The 15075-nt window shown below is 37.9% G+C and overlaps 1 protein-coding gene across 1 annotated transcript in view; it reads left to right on the top strand.

The window, feature by feature from the left end:
- Positions 1–15075, top strand: part of kcnq1.2 (potassium voltage-gated channel, KQT-like subfamily, member 1.2) — a 154567-nt gene that overhangs the window by 17267 nt on the left and 122225 nt on the right. The window contains exons 7-14 of the mRNA XM_037542579.1: positions 671–811; positions 6262–6372; positions 6897–6992; positions 8153–8284; positions 10803–10959; positions 12452–12478; positions 14082–14132; positions 14445–14556. Of these exons, the coding sequence (XP_037398476.1) occupies positions 671–811; positions 6262–6372; positions 6897–6992; positions 8153–8284; positions 10803–10959; positions 12452–12478; positions 14082–14132; positions 14445–14556 (827 nt within the window). The remainder of the gene's footprint in view (positions 1–670; positions 812–6261; positions 6373–6896; positions 6993–8152; positions 8285–10802; positions 10960–12451; positions 12479–14081; positions 14133–14444; positions 14557–15075) is intronic.

Genomic DNA, 15075 nt, shown 5'->3' with positions numbered 1-15075 from the left:
GCCACAAATTGTCTGAATTGTCAAATGGTCAGAAGTCTGATTGGTTTATTCTTGGTTTACTAGGTGATACCCCAGTGTGCCAGTGTGATGCCAGTGTTCAGTCACGCTCATCTTCAGCCTTAAATCTTCAGTGACCATATAAGGAATTCATGAGTCCATGCTGAAGTAATTAGGGTCTTAGTATGCTGAATGATCCCATTCCAGTGATCAGTGGCATTTTATTCTTGCTCAGAAGCTTCTGGGGATTCTACACACTGTACACTCTCTCTCACACATACACAGGAGGAATGGGTCTACATTCTCTTTACTCCCCTTCTGTTGATGTATGATTTTGAAGACCTTGAATGTGGACTGATTAAGGATCATAGGCTGCATGAACTAGATTCTCTGTATTTTTACCCTATGTCCTGTACTTGTACTGCTCATGGCTTCTTGTAACTTTTTGATGTTTAAATTGTATCTTGCATTTCAGCTACAATGTGGTTGTGGTATGTTATATAGTGATGCTTTCTGATATTAAATGTCCCAATCTACAATATCTGACCCATAAATTTTAATTAAACAGCACATTTTTTACATCAGATTAATTAAAAGATACCCCAAGCATCAGGAATCTGAATTATTTCAGAAATTTTAACAATATTGTAACTGTGCTTCTTCTCTGTACCAGGAGCTGATAACGACGCTGTATATTGGATTCCTGGGTTTGATCTTCTCCTCATACTTTGTATATCTTGCGGAGAAAGATGCCGTGGATGAGGAGGGAAAGACAGGCTTCTCAAGCTATGCTGATGCACTGTGGTGGGGTGTTGTAAGTCTCTTGCAAATGGTCTGACTTAGAAAAAACACAGAGCAGTTGAAATACAGAAAGATATTTGTCTTGCACTATTTGTAAATACTTTTGCTGATACGACATCAACATCATACTAAATGTTTCACTAAATCTGACTTAAATTGTGGTGGATATGCTATGCAGATTTACCCAACTTTGCTAGGTTTTGCTGAGGAACCAAAATAAAAGTGGTCAATTAATGATAGTTCTCATATGCTCTAAGGCATTTTGTGTTGCAGATTTATTTTTGTTCAGCAGTCTGTGTAATGGTAAGAATATGTGCTTCTATAGTCAAACAACTAATTGAAAAATTCAGCCATTAGCGCAACTGTTAAAGTAGAATAGCTGAAAGGTTCAATAGATATCCTTGTTTATCAGCATTGCAGAGTTGTAGCAACACAGAAAGAGTGAACAGCAGTGTGCCTTAATCCAAAACTATTCAATCAAATGGCCTTTGAGTCCATCTCAGATGAAGTTTCGAGTCTAGTTAATTAACAAGTTGAATTTAATGTGTAGAGTAATGAGAAAGCAATCATAGGCTTGCTCAGGGGATCGGTGGTTTACAAAAGGCCTGGCAATAGTCTCCTTTCACCTCTTTTCACCTCGCCTGCTGTCCCTCTGAAAGCCCCCTCTCTTCTCCACACTCTGAGGCGTCAGCGTCTTTAATTAAAACTTTAATTGCAGGGTTTCTACCTTTTTGTGGAGAGGGTCAGAAAGCGTGAGGCTTCCTGTTGCTCTCTGCAATGGAGGACAAAAGCTGTTGTTTGTGTGGAAGAGGTAGTGAGATGAAGCCCTCGACAGGGGGATTTGCTCCCTTTTGTTTTTTTCCCTGAAAACTGTAAACTTGAGCATGAGAAGAGGCAGGGGGAATGAACTCACTGAAGGAGAGGGGGACAAAGAGAGGAAGGGACAGCAGGAGGGAGGTGAAGGGCAGGAGGAAGGCGAGGGACAGAGAGATAGAGGAAAGGAGAGAAGAATAGGGGAGGGACAAAGTGAAGGAGAAAGGGGAGAAGGAACCCACTGGGATTGCAACCATGTGCTGTATTTCTACTAAAATTGGTAATTGTTACAGATTTGCATGATATGAGGAAACGTTTTTTGGCTACTTATTGGTCCGTACTCAACTCAGGGGCACTGGGTAAATGAAGCACACAGAGTTTTTTCAAGGTTAGTCTTTGCAGCAGCAATGATTTAACCCCTTAAACCCTTTAGACCCCTCACTGGTCTGTGTGTGGCCCACACTTTAATTCTATACTTTGACAACGACATAATATACTCACTAGTGCCATGGTAGTTAGTAAGTTTTAAGCACAGTAATTGATAAGTCTTCATAAATGGCTAATGCTGAATCACCTTACAGTATCTCCAAGCTGCGTTAGGAGGATCCTCTCATATTAAAATTATAGGTATTGTTAGTGTATTTGTGCCATAATTAAAAGTGTATTTGGATTATTGTGTTAGGAAACAAAATGTCAAATCAAGTAGTGTGTTTTAAACAGTATTTTTTACACAAGGCAGATGATGATCATTATCACTTGTGCAGGTTCTGTTAAAACTTCTGCAGGTTTGCATCCGAAAAGCCTTCTGAGTTCATGATCCCATCAATGAACACAAACTCACTGGCACCACTGTAGGAGAAAAATGTTACCATCTGCTAATTACTAATGCAGTGTGGTTGGAGTTCTTCTCCAGACGTTCTCCACACAGAGTCTACCATCAGTTTGATGTTTGAAAGCTAAACCGTTTATGAAATAACCTAAAGTTTATTAATAGTTAAATGGCTAAAAGTGTCCATATACTTTTTGGGAACAGTGTATGTGTAAATAATATGAACAAAATGTATGTCAGTATATTTTCAGTATATTTCTTTCTTTGTACAGATCTGTAGAGACTGAAAGAGAGAAATACAGAGGCTAGCTTGGTGCTGTTCTCTGTAGGGAGCTGCAGGTGCAGTGAAAGAGAGAGAGAGGCAGAAGCCAGCCCGCATGAATCATACCTCTTCTTTCTCAGAATGAACATATGCCAACTCTTTAACTTAACGGCTTGCTCCTTCCTCTGGCCACGCCCATCCCTCTTTCATAGGGAGAGAGGAGTTGGCAAGGAGCACAGAATAAAAGTGAGGGAAAAGGGAAAGGCTATGGCTGAGGATGAGAGAAAAAGCAGGGGCAAAAGTTGAAAATGCAGATAAGAAGAGACAAAGAGAAATAGTGTGTAGAGAAACAGAAAACCCACAATTGTCAATGAAAAAGAACAGTTTATAAAGGAGGGGAGCAGAATTCAGTTCAGGGACAAGATGATTGAGAGAGCTCTAGATGTGTATTAAAGAGAGATAGATGCCATCAGCTCATATGCTGTGACTGCCACACAAAAGGCTCACCTCATCTCTCCCAGACACATGCACACATGCATAGAGACACAGCAGACTGTACACCCGAAGGCGACACTGTGATGTCAGCTTTGGCTTGGCCACACACGTAGACCATAGGCTGCACTCAGTGACTCAATGAATCACCCACATTGGCTTCATGCTTGGAGTAAATTGTATATCTGGGGACGCTGCAGCCTGGGATACCATTATACCAAATACACACACATGTACAGAATTCCCTCTGTCTCATAAGGAGCCTGGGGCACCACCCTTGGCACGTTGGATCTGGTCTTCTAACTTGAACCAGAGTGGCTAATTGCGCACCCATGTCATGACTAGCATTGTGTGTGAACTCTGAAAGCTAGGATTAAACTCTCCTTGCCACTCTTCACCCCAAAAGCCCACGTGAAGAGCCTCGGCCTCCTTCAGCCTCTATTGTAGGTATTGTACAATTAAAGCCTCACACACACTCGCCGTGAGCCGAGGGCTCTTTCAGTGTGTCAGAGTTGGCTCCTCTTTCAGCACATGGGTCTAGAGGTATTTGTTTTCCTGTGTTTGCTGAATTCCCGCACTTTATAATGGATTAGGGGAAAGGAAAGTGTGTGAGTGTAGGATGAGTCAGAGTGCACTCAGTAAACCTAGGCTTAAAAGTATTAGATGTAAAATTAGCTCCCCTCTGACCAAATAAAAGTGCAAGGCAAAAACAGAAGCCACTAAGTGCACTTACTCTGCAACATTTTTACCATGAAAGTCATTCTTCCCATGGAACACGTAGCATGCATCATTTTGATCTGTCTTAAAAATGTTCCTTCTTCTGTTCATTTTTATTTTACAGTGCAAAATCATTATGCATTTACGTGCAAAAGCTTTAGGGACTTGAGAATTTTTTGTTAAAAAACATTAATTGGGCAGTATGCATTTATTTTCAAAAATAAACTGTAATATATGAATAAATACAAATAAATATTGATGTTATGTATGTCAGCATGTTCATTAAACCATTTCGAAACCTCTTTTCATGAAAGCCCAGTATTATTTGTGGTTATCATCCAGCACCTGGTTCAGCTAATCAGTGCTTCATTAAATTAAATCAAATACATGTGATAGCTGGAGGCATCAATGTGGTATCTGGAATCAAACCCGTGTTCTTCTAACTATCTCACGAGGTATCAAATACATTTTTTGGAAACAAGAAATTTATATTACTTTTTACTACATTAATGTTTGTTTGTATTCTATTGTCTGTTGTATTGCTGTATTGTTTACTTTTACAAGCAAAAAACAGTTACTGCCCAGATACATAAACAATTGGACTTTTGCATTGCACTGTATGTTCAACACATAAAAATATTTCTATTGTGATGCTGTAAGGAATCACAGATCCTTGAGTTAACTACTGCCATCTCCATTCCTTTTCTAGAGAATAGTTGAGGAAATTCTGAATTACAGTAAAACATTATCCACCAACAATGGGCCTCCTTCAACTATTCTTAAGGAGACATATTTTCTTAAAACTCACTTACCCACTTCTTTAATGAAGATTCTGACATTCACCCATCTTTTCTTATTTGGGATTAGTTCTTAGGTAAGAACAGCATCTATGCTCAGTTCTGTGGTTTAAGAACACATCATGAATCTGATGTAGACTTTTTGTTAGGATCTTTCTCAAAAACAAATTTAAGAAAAGACATAGGAACATATTGGTGAATGAGGCCCAATGGGGAGTTGACAATATTGTACTACTTATAGCTTTTCAAATATATAAATATTGAAAGTGACCATGACCTTGTAGTTAACATGTAGATGAACTGAGAGACAAGCACACACCACTTCCAAAAAGCTACTTTGTATTTTCTGGTATGTCGAACTCATGGAAGATTTTAATTACAAGCAACATGTCTTTTTTAGAAGACTATGTTTTATTCATCACTAGTGTTATCCAGATAGTAAACATGCTAGTTTGCCAAGTAAGTTAACTGTTAATCTTCCTGAAGTAAAAAAGAAAATCTGCTAATCTGGTACCTGTTTTAAAAATGTATTGCAAAGAAGAAGGATAGAAGAAGGTTGGTCTCTCTCTAGGATCTCAATATTTCCTATATAGACTGTACACAAGTTTAGTCTAGTCCAAGGTTTCTCCAAGGTTTCTCAACCACTGGGCTGGGGACCACAAATGGGCTACAAATCACCCTCTGGTGCTTCTGAGGCCTATATTGAAGGGAATGATGACTTAATAATAAAAAATCAATATAAAATATTATTAAACTCTAAATGGCAAACATGCAGCTGATGACTGAATTTTGGAAACTTTATACTTAATTTGGTACCATTTTGCTTGAATGTTGGTATAAAACAAGCTTATGTTAGGCTTACTTATGAATAATTGTAATTTGTAATAATTATTATATTGCGTGAAGTGAACTACACACAAATTTCATTTTTTTCCATTTTATTATACTCTGAAATCTGAAAATCTTTGACTCTGACTCTTATTGATATTGTGCACTGAAATACAGAGCCAGCTTTTTAAAACAAACTCTAAATACAAACTGTATTTCCTTTTTCTGTTTTCATTTCTTTAAAATCACTACAGAGTTTGGTTTCAGTGACTGGATTCAAACTGACAATCTAATCTGCATACTATTGTTTAGGAACAATAATTTAAAACAACATTTTAAAGATTTTCCTTTTTTTTTTTTTTTTTTACAAATTTTATAATTTTAAGCAAAAATTTTTTCTTGTGGGCCTTCCTGCTGTCTCATGATAAATAGGCAGGCCTTAAAAGTGGAAAAGGTTGAGAACTTAGTCTAGTCTAGTTTGTTTTAACCCAAAAATACATCACAGATAATGAAGCACAGTGTTTATCAGAGGAACATCAGCAAAGAACACTTTGGAGTTCTGTTCAGAATACTGTGTGCTTTTAAGTAGACATAATGTATCATTACCCAAGATGCAGACATGAAACCAACAAGTGCAACTATCTCAGTCTTTTATAAGTAGATCTGCTGGATGGAAATAAAACAAATAAATAAAACTAAGAAGTAATTTCCCTTCTATTCTACAGGTCACTGTGACTACAATAGGTTATGGAGACAAAGTTCCCCAGACATGGATAGGGAAGGCCATCGCCTCCTGTTTTAGTGTGTTTGCTATCTCCTTCTTTGCCCTGCCAGCGGTAAATATCATCTCTCTCTCTCTCTCTCTCTCTCTCTCTCAAACACACACACACACACACACACACACACACACACTACACAATTCTCAGACCCCGTCTGGTGCCCTAGGGCAGTGTTTTCCTATAGAGGCCCCTGCAGTAATGGGGGACCAAGGTTAATGGGGTCCATTAAAGAGAAAGCAGGGCCCCAGGGGCCTGAGTTCTCACATAACACTTTAAGTAATGCACAACTGCAACATTAGGAATGCACATTATTTTAGACAACAAACTCTGAATACAAAGAAACTGGACATATTGGTCACTGTGAGTTCTCTCACTGTTGTTTCAGTTGAGTGTTCATCGGAGAGATTTGTAAATGGATAGTCACATAAAGACATTTGTATTTTTTTCTGGTTATGCAATGCTATTTATGTTTGTGCAAGAGGGTTAGATTATGCAGATTCATGATCTTAATCATTATAAGAGGAACATGAAAACTGGTCTGAGATGTAAGCAACACCTCCCAACATTAACTGTCATTTCAGGGAATTCTGGGTTCGGGCTTTGCTCTGAAGGTGCAACAAAAACAGAGACAGAAACACTTCAATCGCCAAATCCCAGCTGCTGCCTCTCTAATACAGGTACTGACAAAGCTCCACACTGAAAAAAGTAATGCATTGCATTCGCATTCTAATGTGTACATCATTCCACATGAATAAAATACACATTATGCATTATACACTGATATAATATATACAGTTATACAGTTATTATCAAGAGTAAACTGAAAGTTTTCTTTTTACTTTTTTCAGTGCAGATGACCTTGTGTTCCTGCACTACAATCCAAAAAAATGAGTTTGCCACTGTGTCATTCTCAAGTTATTTGTTGATTTCACATTTGTTGATTTTTGTGGTAGCCTGAATGTCTAAGACCAATTTCCCTATGGGACAAACAAAGTTATCTTTCAGAAAAAGACACTTGGAGGCAAAATATGATAACATAGTTGTCATAATAATGAATGGGAGCTAGCAGGACATGAATGTCCTCATTTTGTATCATGGCCATTAGTTAATATTTTAGTTCTGAACTATTCCCTTAAGTGTTTCTAGCAGCACAAGTGGTGAATAATTTCTGGGTGTTTCTTCAATTGCAGTGTCATTATCTATTGCAATTCCTAACAATACTTTAAAAAACTTTTTTTAAAAACATTTTTCCACCTTGAATCAAGTAACATGTGTCTTTAACCATTAACTGTTAACCCATCTCATTTTTACAAGGCTTCTTTGGTAACAATTTCTTAAAAAGTAACTGGGTTGAGCGTTTAGCCAAGCTGGCCTCCTTGTTATTTTTTTCAACGTCTTTCAATATCACAATATCACTAATAATAAAGAAAAAGCAATAAGAGAACTTTTCTCTTTCTCACAATCTTCAGGAAATTCAGATGATTCCTGTTGAAAATGTGACTTTCAGGTATTCCAAGTATTTCACACGGCTGAGTTAGTGAATTTGTAACAGGGTTCAGTGAATATTGTGATACTCTGAAATCTTAAAAAGATTTTCCCGTTAAGGTGAAAATAATACAATATTTGAAGTATTTTAATGATTTTATTTCAAAGTAAACTGTAGTTCTTCATTTTTCTACATGCTATAGGTTTTAATAATGTTTTAAGTTATTTATCTGAAACATGCACATAGGACACTTTACCTGTATTTGAAATGTCTTTCATCTTTACTTTTCACCCATATTTATAAAAGTACAATCAGCACCCCAATCGATTACCCAGCTTTTCTTATTTGCAGACCCTGTGGCGATGCTACGCTTGTGAGAAACCTGACGGCTGTCCAGCTACCTGGAAGATGTACGTGTTGACGGGTGACTACATCCCAGTCATAAACTCAGAGAACTCCAGTCCTGGAAACTTCAGAAAACTGGTACTCTTTCTCTTGATGTTTGCAAGTGGAGCTGCCTCTGCTTTTACTTTATTCCTTTGTGTCTTTTTGTTATTGTCCTTCCTGTGTGTTAAGCTCACTGAGTGGCTATAGTAGGTCACTGTAAAGTAAACCTTTCTAAGCTTCTCTAGAGTCACATTGTATGTAATCTTTGCCTTGGGCCCATTCACATACACACCTGGTGCAGGTGAAGCGACAAAGGTGTGTTTGGCAGATAGAATTAAGTGAGTTAGAATGGACTGGATCAGTTTGCAGAAAGTGTAATAGGGGCATTGTGCCTTAGTGGTGAAGGTCATCTGCTTTTCTTTGCTTTGTACGCTACACATGGTTAAATGTAGTAGGCTGGATTTTTTTGTAGTGAGTTTTTTACTTTTATAGTGAATGGCGGGAATTTACTGTGTGTAGGTTGAAGTGTAATACTGTGGTCTGAAGTCATGGGACAAGCATTGAAAGAATGAGAATTACACTTTCTCTCTCTCTCTCGTACTTGCTGTATCCCTCACTCTCTCCTCTGGACACCCAGTTGACCCCGGGCCCCTTTGTCTTCTCTACACAATGACACAGTCAGATGAGATGATGTCACGGCCGCCTCTCTCCTGGGAGCAAACCTTTGTGTAGCGCAACAACAACAAAAAAATCTTTGTGTAGCTCTGTCTCCAAACATATTGGGAGAACGGCTGCCACTTCCACCTCTTTCTCTGCGCGGGTGTGTGACTGTTCTCTCGTTCATAAACCGACCATTCATTCCTTCCTCATTTCCAAAGCGGTCATTCACTGATCCCCACTACTATCCTCCTACACGGGCCGTCCAGTGTAATGGGAAAAAGTAATTTCACTATCAAATCGGGAGAGAAATTCTTTAATTCAAACGTGCTAGTAATGAATATGAAAGGATTTAATCATAGAAGAACATTAGCCGAACAACACAAAAGTCATCAGATCATGGAGCACGTTTCTGTTGGCTGTGGGTGGATACTACGAAATATTTATGAAATTCTCTCAGAAGGGCAAATTTGCATTTCGTATGAATCCTACATTTCTATTCCACTTGTCAAGTACCACAAATGTGTCTGGACCTGTAGTATTTCTTGCATAAATTTCAAATGCCTTTCTCTCTTTCGCAAAGAGGAGAACAAAGACATCTCTGAGCTGCTTTGTAGATTGTATTCTTGATAACATTTAGATTAAACTTCATTAAGTGAATCTTTGTTGACCAACGTGTGCAGTGAATGATGTACATCACAGCTGAAGTGTACATTTGCCTTTTTTTTCTCCATAAGGCTAAATGGGAAAAGGCCTTAGGCTAGAGCCACAACAATATAGAAGTGTGCCTTCTTTATCACCATCACAGCCTGGACAGAGGCTGTTCTGTCAGATTAGTGTTCTTTCTTAGTGATTTGAAGGACACATTATGGTCGTCAAGGTGATGAAGATTTCAAAGAGCAGAAGTAGACACTTCTCTTAGAGGTCCATCGCACTCTTTTGTTGCTTGTGTCTTCACAGCCTTCACAGTCTTTGAAAGACCCTATACCATAAATATCTTTATTTTATTAAAACAAATATTGATTTTTTTTTTCACTAGAAAAACAATCATATTTCTACAAAACTTTACCAAATGCTATAGTGACTGTTTCGGTAGTGCAACTTTTATCTAAAACTCAAGCTCAAGCCAGTACAAGACTATCAAACACAGCTGTGTTGAATCATTTTATCACTAAAATACAAAAATGTTTACTTAATTACAGAAAAAAGTGTGTTTGGCAGTAACAATTCTGAATGTTACAAACTGATTTTCAGACTTTGGGACACAGTTACTTAAACACTGGTGTCTACCTGCTTACCATGTGGCCAAGTGTGACTAAAATAAGGCTCCACCTGTGGATGAAAATTCTTTGTGTTGCGGTTGTGACATGAAAACTTATGATAAAGGTTTTTTTTACATAAAAATCAAACTTATTTGATCAAACCCATTTGATTTGAAATTATTTTCAAAAGTTGAAATGTATAGGTTAGAGTTTGGGGCAGGCACCTCCCAATAGAAAGTACCTTATGAATGATGATTTAGTATATCGCTGTAGTCGGAACAAAACCTTGTATCTCCAAAATGGTAACTTTACAGCAGAAGGTGAAAGCATACATTATTTTCAATGTAAGTCAATGGAACCAGACTTTTTTTCCCAGTCATGTTTGGCCATTTATTTTGGTCCATCCTTCATGAAATTTACACAAAATAAAGGCCAAAATGCATTTTCAAATTATGTCAAAAATTGTGATATGAGGTTTTATTCCAACAACAGCGATATATGTCTCAATCGACGCCTTGGGCCTATATATATCATAAGCTGTAAATATTTAAGGTCTGAATGTTTAATTGTTTTTAAAATAGTTTTAATTTGGTAGAATTCATTCAACAGAATACAGAATATGTATGTACCTTATATAATTCATACTTTTATTTTAACATGCCTGGCATCTCCATTCTATTTTGTTTTGAATACAGAGTAAGCGCTATAAGCGGAGGCTAAAGTCCACCCGTGATAATGGTTCCCTGGGGACCGCAGGAGAGAAGGCCCTGTCCATCCCTCAAATCACCTATGATCATATAGATGACAAAGAGGACAAACGAGAGGTGCCCTTCTTCCTTGAGGAACCTCCAGGTATTAAAGCCCTGTTAGTCTTGCATGGATCCTACATTTAGTTCAGAAAACATACCCTAAATAATGTTACAGTCTGAACCTGAATCAAAACAATCATTTATTCTATGAGGAACAAAAATGAATACAGGTACATTTTCATTTGGTTTTCAGTTGATCATATATCAGTCTGGAGTCTCTCATAAAAAAAAAAAATATTGAATAGTTAAAAAAAAAAACATTTTTAGCTCAAACTTTCCTGTATAATTAATCCTACAATTGACCATGGGTGTCTTTACTACCCCATGTTGTAATAGTGTAAAAGAAAGTTTTCCACAGAAGCATACCATTGACATGGACATAAAAACTTCTTTATTTTTCTTTTGTATCACTATATTTGGCAAAAAAATATTTGCTTTGATACTTTTTCCACATGACCTACATTCAGTGACACATCACATGCATATGGTGGAGGAGAGACTAACCCTGACATTCCTTCTTCCCAACGAAGTCAGTTTATGTGCACGCTGCTTCCAGGACACACAGAAATGCTTAGAGTAGGGTCCAGTGTTTTGGCTCAGGTTTTTGCTTTGGCTTAGCTGGACAATTCACGTTTACGTGCTGTACTGTGTCCATTGAATTAAAGAGAAGTATAGGTCAGTAGCCTTCTTTTCACTTACTTTTAAAAGTAATTCTTACACGGAACAAAAAATAAAAGAGACAACTTTTTCTTTTATTTAGCAGGAGCACTTACAAATCAAATAGAGAGGAAAGAACAGTAAAATAGATAAAAAGAATGTTTGACCTGCCCCATTTTTCCTTACTGGTGATTGATGTCATTTTCCATATGTGACTGGAACACATCCTGTGTAAAAACGAGCCCCTGCCACACGAATCTACGCCCTTTTACTGTTAATAAGGCTGTTTTTGTGGGGTTTTACAGGGGTTTTTCCTGTCAAATGGCTTTATCATAAAAGCAGAGACAGTCCCCAGCAGAGAAACAGAAAAAATGTCTCTTCTGAAGCTTTAATTAGTTCAGTGGGAAAGACAGATAATGAAATAGGACCATATGTCTGTAAGACTTTGAACTGTACCCCCAAAAAATTGCTCATTAAGACTTCAGCATATAAGGAAGCTCAAATAGTTAGTCTTTAAAATCCAGGGGTGTCTAAAGTGTGTACAACCATATTTTAGGCTTTAGATGTGGAATAAACAGAACTTTGGGGTTTCTTCTACAGTATAACTAGTGTAAATTCCTTCAGTTGAAGATAATGTCTCAGGAAGCCTAGAGAGGGCACAAGAGAGATTTGCAAATACAAAACAGTCCTTTCAATCAAAGAGTGTTGCTTTGGGTCCTCAGGGTTCAGTAATTTATCTACCATCTAGAATGACAGATTGACAAATGGAATTCATTAGTATTTTTTTAATTGATGATCCCTCAGCATTATTTCTGGAAATATACCAAAATGATGTGAAGAAAGTTTGCTTGACCTGCTTCCTACTTTTATCCCTGAAGGCATCACAAAGATGTTCAGGCAGACAGGTGAGTTCCATGTGTGATTGCACCACATCTGTGGCTTTGCTGTACCTTCTTTTAATGTTTTTTTATTTATTGTTTTTAATTCTGTCATCATCTGAGATCACAGAACTAATCAAAGACTAGCAGTCAGACTCTTTTAATTGTAAACAAGGAAAAAAGGATTTCTGCTACTGATATTGCTTGTGTTAAAAAACCTCTTTAAATCCTAAAGGTCTCTATGTCAGCCCAAATTGAAATTTCCTAATCTTATAACTACATAGCTTATACGTTAATTTTGTAGTATTTGCTGAATAATGATCTTAAGATTACTAATGGAATAATAATCCAGAGTTTAAGGGGTTAATCAGACTGGAGCATGTATGCAGGTGCTAGTTTTGTTTGCAAGGTCAAGATGCAGCATAAAGGTGGAGAAACAGCAGCCTTGGGCGTATTTCTAATAGATCCACTAACTACATAATTTATGAGGGACAAATTCCTCATATTAAGGAGCAATTAGTTGATTTCTTTATTTTATGTAGCTTTGAAATTCTTTTATGTTTTAATACTCTAAAGTAAGACAAAATTTGTGGAGCTCCTTGTGAGTGGGAAAACAGGAATTTTACTGTGCTGCCCTGGTTGAGATTTTTTAATAGACCTATTAACTTAGCTTGGCCCTTATGTCTGAGACTGCTTGTTATCTATTTTCTAAATCAACAAAAATATTCCTGTTTTAGCTGTTGGCTTTAGGATAGCTAGAAAATGCAGGAATGTACATAAATTAGATAAAATAGGAGAACAGTCATAAGCAAGTGTACATCAGCAGCCCAGCAGCTTTTTTTCTGTGGAAAGGTCAACTTTGGACTGGTGAACAATGGCGTTTAAACCAAATGGCAATCTTAGATTGTTGGTGTTTGTGGAATAATGATAGATCAGACCATTGTGGGCCATCAGTGGTCAGAAATAAACTGGGCATTGTTGAGTTTGGTCAACATCCGGCTTATCTCACTGTTATCTGTCTGGTCCGATGGCCTGAGAGAATCTGTGAATGGGGTTGTGGCTCCAGGACCCTGCTGTCACCAGGCACTGTGTTTGTTTTTATTGGCCGGGGCCCTACCAAACCAAATGTGTTTGTGCAGACTGGGGTGCTATTAATAAGGCTGAGCTCTTGACTTGGCCGTTTTCTTTATTTCTCTGTTATTCTCTCTCTCACTCTTTCACTCATTCTCTCTGTCCCCCCACCCCCCCATCTCACTCTTTCTCCATTTATTTCACTTCTCCTGTGTGCCAACTCTGTATCTCGCTGTCTATGTGATTGTTAAGGTCCACTGGGCTGTGCTGTTTAGTTGCTGTTGCAGAAGTATTTTGGCTCCCAAATCAAAACACTGTCTATGAGCTGACTTTTAATTATTACATTTATTCATAAAAAGGCATTTAATGAGTACATTTCACAAGGTTGACTGCACTGCATTTAGTTGACTAGAGCTGTGTGGGTGACTAGGCAAACGTATAGCATAGTCTCTGCAGAAACTATGTTTATATTGGTATGTTTTGTTTTTTTTACTTTGTTCCATGGAACACATTTTTGTGTGAGTTTGTGTGCCTTCTGTGTTCTCATGCATGTCCACAGACTGTCAGCACTCCTGGTCTTCTTTCAATCTTAGCTGCCCTGCTTCTCCAGGTATCACATCATCTCTACTTACTTTCTTTTACTTTATTGCCTTTTTGTATTCCCAGCTGTGATAATTTATCCAAAAATCTTAAAAAATAAAAAAAATAAAAAATTAGCCTAGCCCAAAACTAGTCAATCAACCAAGACATCCAGAGTCTGCTTCTTCTGTTTTGCCCTAGAGCTGTGAAGCCAGTGTATCCTAAATTGGATTTTAGGTTAAATTGGATTTTAGGTTAAACCATTGCTTAATTCTTTGCAGCAGTGTATTAATTCTCATTTTTAGGAATATTTCGTTGAAGTTGCTGGTATGCTTTCTTGCAGTTAAGAAAAAGCTGGATGGACCCCCTGATATCTCACGTACTAACAGCCTAGTAGATGACATGGACTTCGCTAATGAATTTATTCCACTCCCTGTGGTGACAGATGCTTCACAGTGAGTATAGTGACTAACACTGAGGTTACTGCATTATCCTCCATCCACCGATCCATCCATCCATTCACTCATCCACTCAGTTCAACACACTCCTGTGTAACCTATTAATTCTGTGCTCAATTGTCTTGTTTGTCTGCCCCCCTAGCCTATAGAGTTCCCCTAGAGCACTTCACTGAAACAGGGTGGTGTGCTTCTGACCATGGAGTAATAGGTCTTTGTGGGCTCATTGTGAGGTCTAAGAAAGAGGTGGATTGCAGAGCTTGTGTGCTACTTTAGAGATGCTCAGGTGATATAAAGCAACGTTTTAGAATAGAGTCAATTAGGGGTTCCCAGGGGCTAAAGCCATGTCCCTGAAAGTCAACTGATGTCTGAGTTATGTGGAGTGCCTATACAACCATGTCTGTGGACCCATGACTCTGTAATTGCTAACTGTGTGCTATAACCACTTCTCCTAAAAAACAGTGCTGCTGGATTTGTAGAGTTAGATCTTCCAGTCTGTGGGAGGAGCCCTTCTGTTAT

This window comes from Pygocentrus nattereri, chromosome 11, assembly GCF_015220715.1.
Source record: "Pygocentrus nattereri isolate fPygNat1 chromosome 11, fPygNat1.pri, whole genome shotgun sequence".
NCBI lineage: Eukaryota > Metazoa > Chordata > Actinopteri > Characiformes > Serrasalmidae > Pygocentrus > Pygocentrus nattereri.
Note: the sequence above shows the minus strand (reverse complement) of the source record. Positions and strands in the feature narration are given on the sequence as shown.